Source organism: Mobula hypostoma, chromosome 7 (assembly GCF_963921235.1).
Source record: "Mobula hypostoma chromosome 7, sMobHyp1.1, whole genome shotgun sequence".
Classification (NCBI taxonomy): domain Eukaryota; kingdom Metazoa; phylum Chordata; class Chondrichthyes; order Myliobatiformes; family Myliobatidae; genus Mobula; species Mobula hypostoma.
Genome location: NC_086103.1, coordinates 20,702,602 through 20,723,700, shown reverse-complemented (window position 1 = coordinate 20,723,700; position 21,099 = coordinate 20,702,602). Strand labels below are relative to the sequence as shown.

The window sequence follows — 21,099 nt, the reverse complement described above, 5'->3', positions numbered from 1 at the left end:
GGCCTATTCAGTGTTGTATCGCAACCAATCAATAAATAAATGACTAAAATCTTGTAACTCACTGTCCTAGCATTACCTTCGTTTTACAGCACTGTAACAGGCCCATCCAGCTGGCCCGACGAACCTGCTCTGCCCAATTGTACCCATGTGACCAATTAACCTACTAACCGTATATCTTCGGAATGTGGGAGGGAACTGGAGCAGCCGGGGGAAACGCACGTGGTCACAGGGACACTTGCAAACTAATTACACACAGTGGTGGGGATTACACCAAGGTCACTGGAGCTGGAGTAGCATTAGTCTAACTATCATGCTACCATGTCCCATCTCCTCTATTCTCATTCATTTCCTCATATTCCAAACCCTGCAGGTTGTAATTAACATCCCTTTATAACAGGGGTCCCCAAACTTTTTTGCACCGCGGACTGGTTTAATATTGACAATATTCTTGCGGACAGGCCGACTGGGGGGAGGGGGGGTGGTGTTCAAGTAGGGTTAAACTCACCTCAACATGTCTTTTACAGTTAGGGTTGCCAACTTTCTCACTCCCAAACAAGGGACAAAAGTAGCAGTCAAATCCTGACAGCACACATAAAAGTTGCTGGTGAACGCAGCAGGCCAGGCAGCATCTCTAGGAAGAGGTACAGTCGACGTTTCGGGCCGAGACCCTTCGTCAGGACTAACTGAAGGAAGAGCTAGTAAGAGATTTGAGAGTGGGAGGGGGTGGGGGAGATCAGAAATGATAGGAGAAGACAGGAGGGAGAGGGATGGAGCCAAGAGCTGGACAGGTGATTGGCAAAAGGGATATGAGAGGATCATGGGACAGGAGGCCTAGGGAGAAAGAAAAGGGGGAGGGGGGAAGCCCAGAGGATGGGCAAGGGGTATAGTGAGAGGGACAGAGGGAGAAAAAGGATGTGTATATAAATAAATAAATAAATAACGGATGGGGTACGAGGGAGAGGTGGGGCATTAGTGGAAGTTTGAGAAGTCAAAGTTCATGCCATCAGGTTGGAGGCTACCCAGATGGAATATAAGGTGTTGTTCCTCAACCCAGTGTGGCTTCATCTTTACAGTAGAGGAGGCCGTGGATAGACATATCAGAATGGGAATGGGACGTGGAGTTAAAATGTGTGGCCACTGGAAGATTCTGCTTTCTCTGGCGGACAGAGCGTAGGTGTTCAGCGAAACGATCTCCCAGTCTGCGTCGGGTCTCGCCAATATATAGAAGGCCACATCGGGAGCACCGGGCGCAGTATATCACCCCAGCCACTACAGGTGAAGTGTCGTCTCACCTGGAAGGATTGTCTGGCGCCCTGAATGGTAGTGAGGGAGGAGTTTGGGTCCTCCCACTTCCTCCAAACTAAAGGTGTAGCCATGGGCACCCGTATGGGTCCCAGCTATGCCTGCCTTTTTATTGGCTTTGTGGAACAATCTATGTTCCAAACCTATTCTGGCATCTGTCCCCCACTTTTCCTTCGCTACATCGACAACTGCATTGGCGCTGCTTCCTGCACGCATGCTGAGCTCGTTGACTTCATTAACCTTGCCTCCAACTTTCACCCTGCCCTCACGTTTACCTGGTCCATTTCCGGCACCTCCCTCCCCTTTGTATATCTTTCTGTCTCTATCTCTGGAGACAGCTTATCTACTGATGTCTACTATAAGCCTACTGACTCTCACAGCTACCTGGACTATTCCTCTTCTCACCCTGTCTCTTGCAAAAATGCCATCCCCTTCTCGCAATTCCTCCGTCTCCGCCGCATCTGCTCTCAGGATGAGGCTTTTCATTCCAGGACGAAGGAGATGTCCTCCTTTTTTAAAGAAAGGGGCTTCCCTTCCTCCACCATCAACTCTGCTCTCAAACGCATCTCCCCCATTTCACGCACATCTGCTCTCACTCCATCATCCCACCACCCCACTAGGAATAGGGTTCCCCTTGTCCTCACCTACCACCCCACCAGCCCCCGGGTCCAACATAGAATTCTCCGTAACTTCCGCCACCTCCAACGGGATCCCACCACTAACCACATCTTTCCCTTCCCCACCTCTCTGCTTTCCGCAGGGATTGCTCCCTACGCGACTCCTTTGTCTATTCGTCCCCATCCCTCCCCACTGATCTCCCTCCTGTCACTTATCCTTGTAAGTGGAACAAGTGTTACACATGCCCTTACACTTCCTCCCTCACCACCATTCAGGGCCCCAGACAGTCCTTCCAGGTGAGGCAACACTTCACCTGTGAGTCGGCTGGGGTGATATACTGCATCCGGTGCTCCCGATGTGGCCTTTTATATATTGGTGAGACCTGACGCAGTCTGGGAGATCGTTTCGCTGAACACCTATGCTCTGTCAGCCAGAGAAAGCAGGATCTCCCAGTGTCCACACATTTTAATTCCACGTCCCATTCCCATTCTGATATGTCTATCCATGGCCTCCTCTACTGTCAAGATGAAGCCACACTCAGGTTGGAGGAACAACACCTTATATTCCGTCTGGGTAGCCTCCAACCTGATGGCATGAACATCGACTTCTCAAACTTCCGCTAATGCCCCACCTCCCCCTCGTACCCCATCCGTTATTTATTTATATACACACATCCTTTTTCTCCCTCTATCCCTCGCACTATACCCCTTGCCCATCCTCTGGGCTTCCCCCCTCCCCCTTTTCTTTCTCCCTGGGCCTCCTGTCCCATGATCCTCTCATATCCCTTTTGCCAATCAACTGTCCAGTTCTTGGCTCCATCCCTCTCCCTCCTGTCTTCTCCTATCATTTTGGATCTTCCCCTCCCCCTCCCCCTCCCCCTCTCAAATCTCTTACTAGCTCTTCTTTCAATTAGTCCTGACGAAGGGTCTCGGCCCAAAACATCGACTGTACCTCTTCCTAGAGATGCTGCCTGGCCTGCTGCGTTCACCAGCAACTTTTATGTGTGATGCTTGAAATTCCAGCATCTGCAGATTTCCTCGTGTTTGTGAGTCAAATCATGACAAAGGATTCCGGCCCGAAATGTCGACTGTACCTCTTCCTATAGATGCTCCCTGGCCTGCTGCGTTCACCAGCATTTTTTGTGTGTGTTGATGAGACACTTGTGTTTACCCCGAGAAAGACTACCATGACCATGAAGCCTCGTGCGGGCTCCTATGTGCACATGCGTGACATTCGCATATGTGACGTGCGCATGTGCATACGTGCCGATTTTTTCCCCTACAAATCAGTTTTGGCTTAATCTTCCTGACTACACTGTACATACATTATTTCTACTTTATATAGGCTGCGTATTTATCATATCATTCCTGCTTTTACTATATGTTAGTGTTATTTTAGGTTTTATGTGTTATTTGGTATGATTTGGTAGGTTATTTTTTGGGTCTGGGAACGCTCAAAAAATTTTCCCATATAAATTAATGGTAATTGCTTCTTCACTTTACGCCATTTCGGCACGAAAGGTTTCATAGGAATGCTCTACCTTAGCGGGGGAAATACGGAACAAGGGCAGTCCCGTATGGGACAAACCAATTTAGCCCAATATACAGGACAGTTGGCAACCCTATGTTCAAATTCAACAGTGCGTGACAGGGAATGAGGAAAGGTGCAGCTGACTCATATCGTTTCCTCGCGGCCCGGTAGCACATGCTTTGTGGCCCGGTGGTTGGGGACCGCTGCTTTATAACCCTCTGACCCACACCAATCACTCTCTTGATCTCTACACTATCTCACAGATAATCTGCTATTCCCATCTCTCTCCCTTTCAAGAGAAATTTGGTTAGGTACATAAACGGGAGGGTTATGGAGGACTAGGGTTCGGGTATAGGTCGATGGGACTAGGCAATTTAAATGGTTTGGTATGGACTAGATGGGACAAAGGGCCTGTTTTCTGTGCTGTAGTTTTCTATGACTCGATTCTCTGCAAATCCAATGAAGAATTGATCAGCAGGCAATAAGAGGTAAAGAAATTAATTCAGAGCTGTGTTTACTTTTTACCTGATCGGCCTGAGTTCCATCATTATGTCACGACGCTCTTCTTTCTTCTTCAGCTCTGACTCAGCCGACTTCAACTTGTTGGGGACGAGGCGAAGCTTTGACTGCAGGTCCTCGATGATGTCCTGAAGCTCTGCCTCCGACGGAAAGGTGCGCTGGCACACCGGGCAGCAGGGCTCACCCTCCTCCGTCAGCTGGCTAATGAACTGGCTGTACACGGCCGTAGCTCCAGACAGCATGGCTACAAATAAGAGAAGATAAATAGCCCAACAAATTCAGTCATTCCCCGCAAGGGTAGGGTAGCACAGCAATGGGAGATTTAATTTTTAACATCTTCATTCTTGGCAGGTGATAAAGGTGGTCTGAGTAACACAACTTCCTCAAATCCATGTGAACAAAACAAAATCCGAACTGCAGAAGGGTCTTTCCCCTTCCTTTTCAGCCTTGATGAAGGGTCCAGGCCCAAACGTCGACTATTCCTTTCCACAGAAGCTCCCTGACCTGTTGGGTTCCACCACTGTTTTGTGTGTGTTGCTCTGGACTTCCAGCACCTACAGAATCTCCCGTGTTAATGAAAACCTGCAGATGCCGGAGAAAAAAGCAAGCATACTGACTGGACCAGCGAAAGGTCCCGAGTTCGAATCCAGCCGGCTCCCCTGCACGCTTTCCATCCGTGCTGGGTTACGAGCTGGTGATCTCTTTGGAAACTCACCCAGCAGAAGGCAATGGCAAACCACTGCTGTAACTTCCCCACTACGTCAGAGAGGTGTGGAGGGAAATCGTCCGCCAACCGGAGAAACCCCGGATGCGACGTACCTTTCCTTTCCTACTGACTGGACCAGAAGTATTCACTACATTTCCTTCCATTGTGTTGCCTGACTTCTGAGTGCTTCCAGAGTAATATGTACAAAATGCTGGAAGAACTCAGCAGGTCAGGCAGCATCTACAGAGGGGAATATACGGTAGGTGTTTTGGGATGACACCCTTCAGCAAGACTGGGAAGGAAGAGGTCAGAAGCCAGAATAACAATGTAGGGAGAGCGGAGGTGTACACGTTGGCAGATGAAAGGTGAAGACAGATAAGGGGGAAGGTAGGTAGGTGAGGGAGGAGGAATGAAATACAAAGCAGGAAGGTGATTGGTGGAAGAGGTAAAGGGCTGAAACAGAAGGAATCTGATAGGAGAGGACAGTGGACCATGGGACAAAGGGAAGGAGGAGTGGCACCCCCTCTGGTGGTGAGTCAGTGTTTGAGCAGGTGAGAAGAGAGGGGTAAAAGGAGAGCCAGAATAGGGAATGGGAAAGAAAAAGAATGGGGAAAGGGAGAAATTGTCAGGAATTAGCCAACTTTCCTCCGAAGAATATGGGATGAAAAAAAAGTGAATATAGGGCAGCAATTATGTTGCAGCACATAAAATGCAGGAGGAATTCAGAGGGTCAGTCATTGCCTATGGAGGAGGGGAACAGACAGCTGAGGGGCAAGATCTTTCCTCTGAATCATTGATTGTCTATTTCCCTCCATAGGTGCTGCCTGACCCACTGAGTTTCTTCAGTGTTTCGTGTGTTGCTCCTGATTCCCAGCATCTACAGTCCCTTCTGTCCCTGACAGCAATTGTGTTACTGGAAGTCGCAAACCACGTGTGTAATTCAATTCTCGTCAATTGAATATATCTAGAAACTGTATTGGTAAGAGATTGTTAAACTTCATTTGGGTCACCAATATCCATCAGGGCATCAAAGCTGCCCTCCTCACTCCAACCTACAATAGAACTTCCTATCTACAGCAAGTATCATTTGAAATCTCCTATATCAATAAACACTTTGCTGTAGACTTTCAAACCAAGAAATGTCAGAAAAACCAACGTGCAAAATGAAGAAAAACTGTGCAAATATAAAAAAGCAAATAATAAGAATAACAATGGTTCAACAGTTGAATTCAGTATCAGAGAATATATACAACGTACAACCTGAAATTCTTGCTCTGCTCAGACATCCACAAAATGCAAGAATACCCCCAAAGAATGAATGGCAGGAAAAACATGAGAACCCCAAACCCCCCCACCCCCTCCCATGCACAAGCAGCAGCAAAGCAACAAACTACCCCCTCCCCCACTTATTCCAGCAGAAAGCATCAGCCTCCCCACCCGCCCACCGTGCAGACATTAGCATAAAGTGCCCAAGATCCAACAAAGACTACTGTTCACCCAACAGTTCAACATCGCACAGGCTCTCTCTCTCTCACTAACAAGGGAGAGCGAGGTATTGCTCTTGCTACAGCGAGGCGGGAGGCCAACAAAAATAAATAAATAATAAATAATCGGAGACAGCTCAAAACATCAAGATGAATTAAAGCAGGGAAGTAAATGTGGGATGTAAAAGAATTAATTGTTTGCTACTCATTTGTGCCTACTTTCTGAACCTCTTATTGCTTTAACGGGTGTGGATCTCATCACCTTCCAAGAAGACCACAACCTTGTCACGGGGTTTGGAAGCTTGCGTGCCTCAGTGACTCAGGGAGCTATGCTGACTGGAGTCAGGGCCTTGTGCTTTGGCTTTTGGTAAAGTCACCCATATTAAACAAGTCAAAGGGTAGAGGCCAAACTAAGAATGGTCCATCCTAACTGGTCAAAAGTAAATGGTAAACAGCAATGAAGAATCCTTCAGTATCTGTGTGTGACAGTACGATGGCCAAGAACAGACCTAACACCATCTACTACCATCGAGGGGCTACAGAAACTTTAGGTTCCACATTACCAGGTTCAGGAACAGTTATTACCCTGTTAACAATCAGGCTCCTGAACCAACGTGAACAACTTCACTCATTTCAACACTGAACTGACCTCACAGTCTATGGACTCACTTTCAAGAACTCTACAACTCTGTGTATATTTATTTATTTCTTATTTGCACGATTTGTCTTCTTTTGCACATTGGTTGTTTGTCAGTATTTATGTATAGTTTTTCATAAATTCTATTCTTTCTTAATTTTCCTATAAACACCTACAAGAAAACAAATCTCAAGTTAGAATATGGTAGCAGATAGTCAGTAAGCAGGTACACTGGTACACCTGCTCATTAATGCAACTATCTAATCAGCCAATCATGCGGCAGCAACTCAATTCATAAAAGCATGCAGATGTGGCTGAGAGGTTCAGTTGTTGTTCAGACCATACGTCAGAATGAGGAAGAAATGTGATCCAAGTGACTTTCACTATGGAATGATCATTGGTGCCAGATGGGGTGGTTTGAGTATCTCAGAAACTGCCAATCTCCTGGGATTTTCACACACAAGTCTCTAGAGTTTACAAAAATGGTGCAAAAAACAAAAAAAAAGAAACATCGCGTAGCAGTTCTGTGGACAAAATACTTTGCTAATGAGAGATCAGAGGATGGCCAAACTGTTTCAAGCTGACAGGAAGTTGACAGTGTTACGAGAATACACATAAAATTAAGATGTTTGCTGGCCTGGGCTAGCATCAGTGGCATCAGCAGTTGGTCTGCCACCTGCCCTCAGGGGAAGGAGAGATAAGGAACAATGGAGCAGCGTCTGGAGATGTGTAATGAAGGGATGTGGGAGGAAGAGCTGTCTGGAGCGGCTCCCCCCTTTGAACCCTGAACTGTTTGAAGTGATGGACAGGCGATACCCCAGCAGGGGGATAAAAAGGGGACAGGTTCGCTAAGACGGACACACACGCCACCCGAGGTAACGAGACCCTGGAAGCGGTACGCTTCTCACGAGTGGGTGAGAAGTGCCAGACAACGACCAGGGTGGAAAGGTACGATCAGCGGGAACCCGGTGTGTGTCCGCCCTTGCCTGGGTGCCGGGTTCACTGCAGAGGATCGACCGCATCTGGAGGAGGGGTCACAGTCGGTGACCTCAGGTGACATCACCAAGGACCCGCCCAAATGCTGTTTGTGAGCCATCTCGCTGGTCTGTGAGTGAAGCTGTGCTGAATGATGAGTTGTTCCTATTCTATGTCTCTCTTCCCCACCTTGTCCATCGCCATGACAACGATTACTGCGAACTGAACTACAAACTGGACTGAACTTTGAGTCATTTTGAAATTGGTCATTTACCCCTAGACAACGATAGAGCTTGATTGATGCTGTTATCTTAATTCTGTGCACATGTGTGGTTATCATTGTTGAATTGTTGCATTTATTATCCTTTCGATTACTGTGTTGCTTGTTTCTTTAATAAAACTTTCTTAGTTCTAGTACTCCAGACTCCAACTGAGTGATCCATTTCTGCTGGTTTGGCAACCCAGTTACGGGGTACGTAACATAAGTGGGGGCTCGTCCGGGATTTTGAACGCTAAATTTGGGACGGAGTAAATTGATTGGGTTAAAATTCCCGAAAGAAAGAAAAGACAAACAGCAGAAATGGAGGTTGAGGAATTTATAAAGGCGCCGACCTTGGAGGCATTAGAGGATGCCAGGAAATCGGAATTGATAGCTGTGGCAAAACGGGTGAATCTTGCTAAGGTGAAGTCGACAATGAGGAGAGAGGAGATACACAGAGCTATTGTAGAGCACTATGTATCTAAAGGTGTGTTTCCCCAAGGTGAGCTGGGGGTGGTGTCTATTGAAAAACCTGCTGGAGACGCGGTACAGGTACAGCTTGAAAAACTGAGACTCGAGCACGAGTTCCGGGTACAGCAGTTAGAACACGAAGAGAAGCAGTTAGAAAGGCAGGAGAGGGAGTTAGAAAGGCGGGAGAAAGAGAGAGAGTTAGAAAGGCAGGAGAAAGAGAGAGAGTTAGAAAGGCGGGAGAGAGAGAAAGAGGTAGAAAGGCAAGAGAGAGAAAGACAGTTGGAGAGAGAGGAGAAACAGAGGGAAAGGGAATTTGAGCTGGAGAAGTTAAAGATAAGGGCCGAGCAGGGGCTCGTGCCGAACCAAGGTGGAGGGTTCCGGGCGACCCAGGAGGTTAGGCTGGTTCCCCCATTTGACGATACCGATGTGGATCGGTACTTTCTCCACTTCGAAAAAGTAGCTATAAGTCAGGACTGGCCGAGGGATAAGTGGGTTGTTTTACTTCAGAGTGTACTGAAAGGGAAAGCCCAACAAGCTTACTCAGCTTTATCCGCGGAAGATGCCCAGAAGTATGAGGTGGTGAAGGAGGCCATCCTCAGGATTTATGAGTTGGTCCCGGAGACATACCGGCAGAGGTTTCGGAATGCGAGGAAGCGGTGGGACCGCACGTATTTGGAGTTTGCTCGTGAGATGCAAACATATTGTGAGCGTTGGTGCGCCTCGAAAGGGGTAGAGGGGGATTATGACAGACTGCTGCAGCTGATTCTGATTGAGCAGTTTAAAGGTTGTGTCCCTGAGGGTATGAGACCCTACCTCGATGAGAAAGAGGCAGCCACGTTAGCCGCAACTGCTAAGTTAGCGGATGAGTATGCGTTGACGCATAAAATGAAGGTTGCCCCGAGTAAAGGCTACCAGAAGGGTAGTCAGGACGGCGGGGAGAGTCCGCCGGAAAAGTCAGAAAGTAAGCCGGGGACTAGTGAAAAGGATAAGGTAGACCGGGAGCAGTCTGGTAGGAAGTCTCCTGGGGTCGTCTGTTATAATTGTGGGAAAGTCGGACACTTTGCGTCCAGGTGCTTTGCCCCAAGGAAGGAGACGGGGAAAGGAAAAGCGGAAATTTTGAATGGCTGTATTGAGCTGTTAAGCGAACCGCTAGGGAAGGACAGGTCTGAAAAAGTCCAGGAAGGGCGCGAGAGGTTTATCTCGGCCGGACTGGTGTCAGTGAAAAAGAGGTTAAAACCAGTTCCAGTGCGGATCTGGAGAGACACGGGAGCGTGTCAGTCACTAATACTGAAGAGTGTATTAGAGTTTAGCTCAGAGACCCAGACTGGGGAGGTAGAGGTCAAAGGTGTTGGGGAAGGGACAGAGTCAGTCCCTTTGCACCAGATACATTTACAGAGCAACCTGGTCTCTGGACTAGTCACGATCGGGGTGAGGTCCGAATTACCAATGAAAGACGTGGAAGTCTTGCTCGGTAATGACATCGCCGGAGGAATCGTGTTCCCAGTCGTGAGATTGACGGGTCAGCCTGCCAGCATGGAGGCCCCGCCCGCGATGGTGAATTTGGCTGAAACATTTCTGCCAACCTTGTATGAGACAGGGTGTAGTGAGATAAGAGGTAGTGAGGGAGCTGGGACGGACGTAGCAGTAGCCAGGAAAGAATTTGTGCAGACGCAGGAGCGAGACGAGGGGCTGATGGTTTTGGCAGAGACCGCTCTCTCTGACACAGCCTTGACAAGCTATTGTGCGGACGAGGAAGTGCTAAGGAAGAAAGGGAAATCAAGTACAGCATCCGCAGATGAGGAGTGGGGGGTGGTGCAAAAGAGTTATGGGGATGAGGTTTTTAACATGGCCCACGAGGTACCCCCCGGTGGACATTTTGCGGTGCTGGAGGAAACAGTTGGTGGAATCATGAAAGAGAGTTACCGGCTGCCCAGGGGGAAAAATGTTATTGATCATGACCGACGCGAACTGAGACGGTCACCGGCTTTTGATATGCTAACAAACCTAGTCGGTGTTAGCGTGGAAATCAATGAAGCTAGGGGCCCCTTGATAAGAGGAAAAAACCATTTTGAAAAGATTAGGATGGGATCGGTCAGATGGGAGAAGGCTATTGTTTTGGCCAGGTCTACTGATAAGGTCTCTCCCTTAATCCCCGAAGGAGTAATTAAACGACTCGCACCCATGTGTTTGATTGTCCCGAGGAAATGCAAAGAACTGGGACGTTGGGTTATGTCTGTTACAATAGGGCAGCCAAGTAAACAACACCCATATTTTTCGAGTAATTCAGTGACTAAAGGGCTGATGAACACAGAGGTGTGTATTGGCAATTTAACACGGCTGTCTGAAGCCAGCTTGATAGTGAACCTTGGAAAAAATGAATTCGGCCACACGAATGTCACTTACCTGGGAATTGTGGTGACACAGGGGCAGCTGGCAGTGATGCAAGCTACAGTGCAGGCTATCGCTGACCTCCCAACCCCGACAGACAAGAGGGCCCTCAGAAGGCTTTTGGAGATGGTGGGGTACTGCAGGAAGTTTTGCAATAACTCTGCGGTCAATACCCGTCCCCCTCCTACTAAGCCCTTGCGAGAGAAAATTGAGTCGGAATGGGACGACCCTTGTTATTGTGGTCCGGGACAAAACCAAATGAGAGGTTACATTGGTCGCAATTCATCAGTGTTTTTGGCCACTATGAAGTTTGCTGAGTTGGAGCCTGGTCTAAGGGATTATTAATAACACGTGTAAAAGGAACAGAAAATGTGATGACTGTCTGTCAAGGTGTTGACAGCTTCAAATTCTCTGTATTAGCTAAATAACTGTTAAAGATGTATATTGTGTATGTATCAGATAATGTAGTCATGTTTGTAATTTTTACCTCCCGGTAAAAATCCTTAAAGGGGGGGAAGTGTTACGAGAATACACATAAAATTAAGATGTTTGCTGGCCTGGGCTAGCATCAGTGGCATCAGCAGTTGGTCTGCCACCTGCCCTCAGGGGAAGGAGAGATAAGGAACAATGGAGCAGCGTCTGGAGATGTGTAATGAAGGGATGTGGGAGGAAGAGCTGTCTGGAGCGGCTCCCCCCTTTGAACCCTGAACTGTTTGAAGTGATGGACAGGCGATACCCCAGCAGGGGGATAAAAAGGGGACAGGTTCGCTAAGACGGACACACACGCCACCCGAGGTAACGAGACCCTGGAAGCGGTACGCTTCTCACGAGTGGGTGAGAAGTGCCAGACAACGACCAGGGTGGAAAGGTACGATCAGCGGGAACCCGGTGTGTGTCCGCCCTTGCCTGGGTGCCGGGTTCACTGCAGAGGATCGACCGCATCTGGAGGAGGGGTCACAGTCGGTGACCTCAGGTGACATCACCAAGGACCCGCCCAAATGCTGTTTGTGAGCCATCTCGCTGGTCTGTGAGTGAAGCTGTGCTGAATGATGAGTTGTTCCTATTCTATGTCTCTCTTCCCCACCTTGTCCATCGCCATGACAACGATTACTGCGAACTGAACTACAAACTGGACTGAACTTTGAGTCATTTTGAAATTGGTCATTTACCCCTAGACAACGATAGAGCTTGATTGATGCTGTTATCTTAATTCTGTGCACATGTGTGGTTATCATTGTTGAATTGTTGCATTTATTATCCTTTCGATTACTGTGTTGCTTGTTTCTTTAATAAAACTTTCTTAGTTCTAGTACTCCAGACTCCAACTGAGTGATCCATTTCTGCTGGTTTGGCAACCCAGTTACGGGGTACGTAACAACAGTAACTCAAATAACCACGCGTTATAACAGTGGTGTGCAGAAGAGCATCTCTGCATGCATGGCACGTCAAGCCTTGAAGTGGATGGGGCCACAGCAGCAGAAGGCCACGAATATTACACTCAGTGGCCATTTTATTAGGTGTAGGTGGTGACCACATGGGTTTCCTCCAGGTACTCTAGCCTCCTCGCACACTCCAAATTAAAGTAGGTTAATTTGTCACATGGTGTAATTGGGCAGCGCGGGCTTACTGGTCCAGAAGCACAGTATTCCTAAATATCACTCAGTCACCAGGTTGACTTCTTTAAACCCACAGCGCTGTAGCATCCTCTACCAAAAGTGAATGGCAGAGCAGACTCAATGGCCCGAATGGCCTCATTCTGCTGCTACATCTTAAGGCCTTATCCAGAAAGCTTGACCCTTTTCTCCCTTGGTCTCGATTTCAGTTAAGTCTTGCTTTATTTATAGCACTGACCCTCCCTGCAGCCACTCTCCACGGCCCCTTTACTATTTAAACTGCTTTTGAGCTTCGAACTTCTGCCTCTGGAGACACTGATGAGGCGCTTGTAAAAAGACACAAATAAAAAGGTCAGAGCTCAAGGCGTAGAAACTGTTTCTGTGTTGTTATAGCCTAAGCACTGGGTGGTGAAATCCTTACTATTGTCCACGCTGCTGGTGTTTCCAGCAGCAACGAAGATCCTCCTCCTCCTGATGAGAGACGTTGGTTTCTGACTGAGCAACACACTGCAACAACAATTTTCTTCGGAATAAACAAAGTTTTATCTTGCCTCATCTTAAAAATGCTCAAGAAATGTGGAGGGCTCTGCCTGTGATGTAATATGTTTTTGTAATTTGCAATGAGAAAAGTTAAAGGATTCAAATGACGTCACTGCAAAAGAGAAAGAGGTACAACAGCATTTTAGGAAGAGGAGTGGGTTGAGGTGGGAAAAGAGGAAAACATTATCAATGCCTTGGCTGGGTAAAGCAGATGGTGGAAAGTCAAATTAAATGGGTATGCTCCGAAGATGTTTACCAGCAACAACGAAACAGCATTAAACTCTACGATAACATTCCACCATTGGCACTAAGCTTGAATGCTGCACAACAAAAAATTTCCATCACATTGCAACGAGCCCACAATAGCACCACCATTGCACAGCAGTTAGCTGAATGCCATTACAGCTCAGGGCATTCCAGAGTCAGGAGTTCAATTCTGGCATCCTCCGTGAGAAAGCTCGTACATTGTCCCCGAGAACTGTGTGGGCTTCCTCTGGGTGTTCTGGTTTCATCCCACAGTCCAAAGGCATACTGGTAAGTAGGTTAATTGGTCATTGTAAACTGTGCTGTGATTAGCCAGTGTTAAAATTGTGGGTTGTGGGATGGTGTGGCTCATTGGGCAGTAGGGCCTGTTCTGTGCTGCACCTCTAAATAAATAAGTAAATAAACAAACCCCACCTCTTTGTTTTGATGTCTTTTCAATATCATCCTTAAGTTTATACAGATTACTTTCGAAATCCTGCTCTCCGCATATATCGAAGAGCCTGTCTTCATACGTGGTGAGCTGCTGTTCTTTAGTCCGCAGGTCAGCAGTTATGTGATTTTTGTTCTGGTCTGCTGAAGCCAAGTTCTTACTGAAAGTTGGAGAGAGAAAAAAAAGATAATTCAATACAAACATCCAAGAGGAATAAAGGCAAAGGCTCAATGTGAGCCCAATGGATTTGGCACTTTGACTTAATTGAAGATCCCAGCTTTAAATTAACTTCCAAGGCATCAGGATGTGAAGGCTACTCAATGAGCCAAAAGGATTTGGTCTGAAATACAGTAAACCATATAACCATATAACAACTACAGCACGGGAACAGGCCATCTCAGCCCTTCTAGTCCATGCCGAACTCTTGCTCTCACCTAGTCCCACCGACCTGCACTCAGCCCACAACCCTCCATTCCTCTCCTGTCCATATAGCTGTCCAATTTAACTATAAATGACAACATCGAACCTGCCTCAACCACTTCTGTTGGAAGCTCATTCCACACAGCTACCACTCTCTGAGTAAAGAAGTTCCCCCTCATGTTACCCCTAAACCTTTGCCCTTTAACTCTCAACTCATGTCCTCTTGTTTGAATCTCCCCCACCCTCAATGGAAAAAGCCTATCCACGTCAACTCTATCTATCCCCCTCATAATTTTAAATACTTCTATCAAGTCCCCCCTCAACCTTCTACGCTCCAAAGAATAAAGACCTAACTTGTTCAACCTTTCTCTGTAACTTAGATGAAACCCAGGTAACATTCTAGTAAATCTTCCCTGTACTCTCTCAATTTTGTTGACATCTTTCCTGTAAGTCGGTGACCAGAATTGTACACAATACTCCAAATTTGGCCTTACCAATGCGTTGTACAATTTCAACATTACATCCCAACTCCTATACTCAACGCTCTGATTTATAAAGACCAACATACCAAAAGCTTTCTTCACCACCCTATCCACATGAGATTCCACCTTCAGGGAACTATGCACCATTATTCCTAGATCCCTCTGTTCTACAGCATTCTTCAATGCCCTACCATTTACCATGTATGTCCTATTTTGATTAGTCCTATCAAAATGTAGCACCTCACATTTATCAGCATTAAACTCCATCTGCCATGTTTCAGCCCACTCTTCTAACCGGCCTAAATCTCTCTGCAAGCTTTGAAAACCTACTTCATTATCCACAACTCCACCTATCTTAGTATCATCTGCATACTTACAATCCAATTTACCACCCCATCATCCAGATCATTAATATGTATGACAAACAATGTTGGATCCAGTACAGATCCCTGAGGCACACCACTGGTCACCGGCCTCCAATCTGACAAACAGTTATCCACCACTACTCTCTGCTGTCTCCCATCCATCCACTGCTGAATCCATTTTACTACTTCAATATTAATACCTAACAATTGAACCTTCCTAACTAACCTTCCGTGTGGAACCTTGTCAAAGGCCTTACTGAAGTCCATATAGACGACATCCACCGCTTTATCCTCATCAACTTTCCTAGTAACCTCTCCAAAAAAATTCAATAAGATTTGTCAAACATGACTTTCCACGCATAAATCCATGTTGACTGTGCCTATCAGACCCTGTCTATCCAGATAATCACATATACCATCTCTAAGAATACTTTCCATCAATTTACCCACCACTGACGTCAAACTCACAGGCTGATAATTGCTAGGTTTACTCTTAGAACCCTTTTTAAACAATGGAACAACATGAGCAATACTCCAATCCTCCGGCACCATCCCTGTTTCTAATGACATTTGAAATATTTCCGTCACTAACTTCCCTCAAGATTCTAGGGAATATCCTTTCAGGACTCAGAGACTTATCCACTTTTATATTCCTTAAGAGCGCCAGTACTTCCTCTTCTTTAATCATCATAGTTTCCATAACTACCCTACTTGTTTCCCTTACCTTACACAATTCAATATCGTTCTCCTTAGTGAATACCGAAGAAAAGAAATTGTTCGAAATCTCCCCCATCTCTTTTGGCTCCGCACTTAGCCGTCCACTCTGATTCTCTAAGAGACCAATTTTATCCCTCACTATCCTTTTGCTATTTATGTAACTGTAGAAACCCTTTGGATTTATTTTCACCTTACTTGCCAAAGCAACCTCATATCTTCTTTTAGCTTTTCTAATTTCTTTCTTAAGATTCTTTTTACATTCTTTATATTCCTCAAGCACCTCCTTTACTCCAAGCTGCCTATATTTATAGTAGATTTCTCTCTTTTTCCGAACCAGGTTTCCAATATCCCTTGAAGACCATGGCTCTCTCAAACTTTTAACCTTTCCTTTCAACCTAACAGGAATATAAAGATTCTGTACCCTCAAAATTTCACCTTTAAATGACCTCCATTTCTCTATTACATCCTTCCCATAAAACAAATATTGTTCCAATCCACTCCTTCTAAATCCTTTCGCATCTCCTCAAAGTTAGCCTTTCTCCAATCAAAAATCTCAACCCTGGGTCCGGTCCTATCCTTCTCCATAATTATATTGAAACTAATAGCATTGTGATCACTGGACCCGAAGTGCTCCCCAACACAAACCTCCGTCACCTGCCCTATCTCATTCCCTAACAGGAGATCCAACACTGCCCCTTCTCTAGTTGGTACCTCTATGTATTGCTGCAAAAAACTATCCTGCACACATTTTACAAACTCCAAACCATCCAGCCCTTTTACAGAATGGGTTTCCCAGTCTATGTGTGGAAAATTAAAATCTCCCAGAATCACAACCTTGTGCTTACTACAAATATCTGCTATCTCCTTAGAAATTTGGTCCTCCAATTCTCGCTCCCCATTAGGTGGTCTATAATACACCCCTATAAGCATTACTACACCTTCCCCATTCCTCAGTTCTACCCAAATAGCCTCCCTAGACAAATCCTCTAATCTATCCTGCCAAAGCACCGCTGTAATATTTTCTCTTGCCCCTCCGATTCTATCACACCTGAAGCAACGAAATCCAGGAATATTTAGTTGCCAATCACACCCCTCCTGCAACCATGTTTCACTAATAGCTACAACTTCATATTTCCAGGTATCAATCCATGCTGTAAGCTCATCCACCTTTCTTACAATGCTCCGAGCATTAAAATAGATGCATTTAAGAAACTCTCCACCTCTTACTCTCTGTTTATCCCTAATGGTGCAAACAACTTTGTTGTCTTTTTTCTTCCTTCTCCCCTACATCTTCGGTCTGAGCGCTCCCGTTCTCCGTCCCCTGCCTATCCTCCCTCACACACTGTCTACTAGCTTTCTCTACTTGTGAACTAACTTCTTCTCTCCTAGTCTCTTTAATTTGATTCCCACCCCACAACTATTCTTGTTTAAAGTCTCCCCAGTAGCCTTCGCAAATCTCCCCGCCAGGATATTGGTCCCCCTAGGATTCAAGTGCAACCCGTCCTTTTTGTACAGGTCACACCTGCGCCAAAAGAGGTCCCAATGATCCAGAAACCTGAATCCCTACCCCCTGCTCCAATCCCTCAGCCACGCATTTATCCTCCACCTCATTCCATTCCTACTCTCACTGTCGCGTGGCACAGGCAGTAATCTCGAGATTACTACCTTTGCAGTCCTTCTTCTCAACTCCCTATATTCTCCTTTCAGGACCTCTTCCCTTTTCCTACCTATGTCATTGGTACCTATATGTACCATGACCTCTGGCTCCTCACCCTCCCACTTCAGGATAACTTGGACGCAATCAGAAATATCCCGGACCCTGGCACCAGGGAGGCAAACTACCATCTGGGTCTCCGGACTGCGTCCACAGAAGCACTTATCTGACCCCCTAAATATCGTGTCCCCTATTCCTACTGTCCTCTTCTTCCTTTCCCTGCCCTTCTGAGCTGCAGGGCCGGACTCTGTGCCAGAGGCATGGCCACTGTTGCTTCCCCCAGGTAGGCTGTCCACCCCCACCACCCCCCCCCAACAGTACTCAAACGGGAGTACTTATTGTCAAGGGGTACAGCCACATAAACGATATGGAAGTTTACAAGGAGTCACCTAGGTTACAGAATGGACTTTAAAACAGACAATTGTACTGACTGATTTAAGGTCAAGCCAGGTAAAGTTGGTAAATTTCAAGGTAGGACGCAACGGGGAAAACTCTTCTTGTAGTTTTCATAAATGTGTTTACACCCACAAATACCAGAGTTTTACCAAAGGGGGTGTAAAGTGCTCCTTCCCTCTGTTAGCCTGCAGATCATCCCTAGGCAATGTATAGCATCAGGGATGACTCCCCACCCCTGGATCAGGGTCACCTGAAGCCATGGGAGCAGCTGGTGTATATCACAAGTCCTGGTTATGTGACACACTGACACCAAGCAGACAATCTCTGAAGGGTATTTATGAATAATGACTGGGGTCGCCGTGTTGTAAAGACACTGCCTAGAAGGCGGCAATGCAACCCACTTCTGTAGAAAAATTTGCCAAGAACAAAGTCAAAGACTATGATCACCCATGTGATATGACATGGCTCATAATGATGATGATACTGGCGTTGTCCTGTTGCCGCTGTTACCCATCGTTCCCTGCTGAAGAGAGGGGCTGCACTTGGTATTGATGAGGACAGGGAATGATTCTACTCGCTCACACAGTACAGAAACAAACCCTTCAGCCCACTGACTCCATGGGAATTCAGGAGAATAAAAAGAGACGAGTGGCTGGGCGCCTGAAATGCACTACCTGGGGTGGCTGGCAGTGAAGGCAAATAAAACATTTAAAAGGCTCTTAGACAGGCTCTCGTCTGAGTGCTACTGGTACCATGTAACCCAGTACTACCTGTCGCATGGTCGGGTGGTCGGTGACTAAACCGGCTCCCCCACCAGTGTTGCCTGGTGAGGAGGGTGGCTAGACACCCTGCAGGACGAAAAACAAGACCTGTCAAAGGGCGGATGAACCCTCTTGTAGGATCAACGGCCATCTAGCAAACATGTGCCGTGAAGCGTGGAAAGGGCATCCCTTGCATCGAAGCTTGGTCTGGCCATTCACTGCCACAGAACTTCCCCCAGTAGTCTTGGACCCCACCATGCCTCTGGATCTGGGAGGGGATGTCAAGAGGGGGTGTCTGGACCTGTGCAACCCCCTACTCACTTAAAACCCACTCACACACACGCTGTTCCTTTCTGAGGAGTGGGGTATCCTAAACCCCACTAACTGACTGAAAGGAACCATCATCATCCTCTGGGATGGATAGAGGAAGGGGAGAGAGATAGACAGAGATAGAGAGAGACAGAGATAGAGATAGACAGACAGATAGAGATAGAGAGATAGACAGAGATAGAGAGAGATAGAGATAGAGATAGACAGAGAGATAGAGAGAGAGATAGAGATAGAGAGAGAGATAGAGATAGAGAGAGATAGAGACAGAGAGAGAGACAGACAGACACAGGCAAAGAACAGAGGGATATGAACATTGCTATTTTATTATGAACCTTATTTGTCACGTACATCAAAACATGCAGTGAAATTCGTCCTTTTGGGTCAACAACCAACACTGTCCAAGGACAGCTCGCAAGTGTTGTCATCCTTCCAACACCACCATAGCGCGCCCACAACTTACTGAGACTAACCTGTATGTCTTTTCAAATACGAGTGGAACAGGAGCACCTGGAGGAGACCTACGCGGTCACGGGGAGATTGTACAGACAGCGGTGGGAATTGCACCCTGATCTTCCAACTGCTGGTGCCATACAGTATTACCACTATCGTGCCACCTTCTCGAAGCGGCAGGACTAGCTGAGTCGGGTGTTTGAATGACTGGGTTTATTAGTTCGGTACGACATTGTAGGCCAAAGGGCCTGTTTCTGTTCTATGGTCTTGACTTTTGTTGAGTGCTGATGGGCCAATTTCATTCGCGGTTACCTAGTAAGTGGACAGCACAGAAGCTCAGCAGTTAGCGTTGTGCTGGTACAGCACCAGCTGCCAAGTAAGGCCATATGGCATAGGGGCAGAGTTAGGCCATTCTGCCCATTGAGGCTACTCCACCATTCCATCATGGCTGATCTCTCATCCTTCTCATTCCTATTCTCCCGCCTCCTCCCTGTAACCTTCGATGCCCTTCCTGATCAAGAACCTTTCGACCCCCACTTTAAAAGACTTGGCCCCCACAGCCGTCTGTGATAATGAATTCCACAGGTTCATCACCCTCTGGGTGAAGAAATTCCTCCTCATTCCGGTTTTAAAAAGGAATCCTTCTGTTCTGAGGCTGTGCCCTCTGATTCTGAACTCCCACACTCAAGGAAGCATCCTCTGCACATCCGTTCTCTCTAGGCCTTTCAATTATCAATAGGTTTCAATGAATTCAACCCCCCCCCCCACGCCCACCATTGTTCTAAACTTCAGCAAGTCCTGGCCCAAAGCCACCAAACGCTCCTCAAATTCCCAGGATTTCGAGGACATTAGGATAAGGTGAGGTTGGAGCAGTGGGAAGCTCTATGGGGAGAATTCAGCCAGAATTAATAACAAGGTAACATTGGCCTTGTACAGAGGCTGATTAGAACAAAAATTTTGTATCTCAGGCAAGTGGTAAGTACAGATCCTCTCCAGGTTACAGCACAATTTCATTCCTGTAACCCACGTTTGCAAGTTGCAAATAAACCATAAGACATAGGAGAAGAATGAGGCCATTCAGCCCATTGGGTATGCTTCACCATTCCATCATGTTTGATTTATTATCCCTCTCAACTTATTTTCCTGTCTTCTCTCCGTACCTTTGGCAACCTTACTAATCAACAACCTAGTAACCTCCAATTTAAATATTCCCAATGACTTGGCGTCCACAGCCATCCACGGCAATAAATTATGCAGATTCACCACCATCTGCCTGAAGAATTTCCTCTTCACTTCTGTTCTAAAGTGCTCTTGTACTCTAAGGGTTTGCCCCTCTGGTTCTAGCCTCTTCCACAAAAGGAAACATTCTCTGTATGCCCACCTGTCTAGGCCTTTCAATATTCGATAAGTTTCAAGGAGTTACCTTTCATTCTTCTAAACTCCAACAACTACGAGCCCAGCGCTTTGACACGCTGCTCAAACGTTAAAACCAATGAATCAGAATCAGGTTTATTATCACTGACATTTAGTTTGTCATGAAATTTGTTTTTTTGTGGTAGCAGTACAGTACAATACAGAAACCATAAATTACAAGAAGAAATATCAAAACCCAGGAATTAGCATGCAGTTTGTGAGTCTGCAGAACAGAGTTGAGAGATGCAGACAGTGAAAAGAAGTATTTGGTGACTGAGGAATGCGTCGGGATTGTAAATAAGTGAAGCATTAAAA

At 46.5% G+C, this 21,099-nt stretch overlaps 1 protein-coding gene across 1 annotated transcript in view; it reads right to left on the bottom strand.

The window, feature by feature from the left end:
* The window catches only part of rad50 (RAD50 homolog, double strand break repair protein), a 218,229-nt gene that overhangs the window by 84,543 nt on the left and 112,587 nt on the right, over window positions 1-21,099 (bottom strand). Inside the window, exons 13-14 of the mRNA XM_063053126.1 lie at window positions 13,721-13,896; window positions 3,976-4,213 (exon numbers count right to left, since the gene is read on the bottom strand). Coding sequence (XP_062909196.1) covers window positions 3,976-4,213; window positions 13,721-13,896 — 414 coding nt within the window. The remainder of the gene's footprint in view (window positions 1-3,975; window positions 4,214-13,720; window positions 13,897-21,099) is intronic.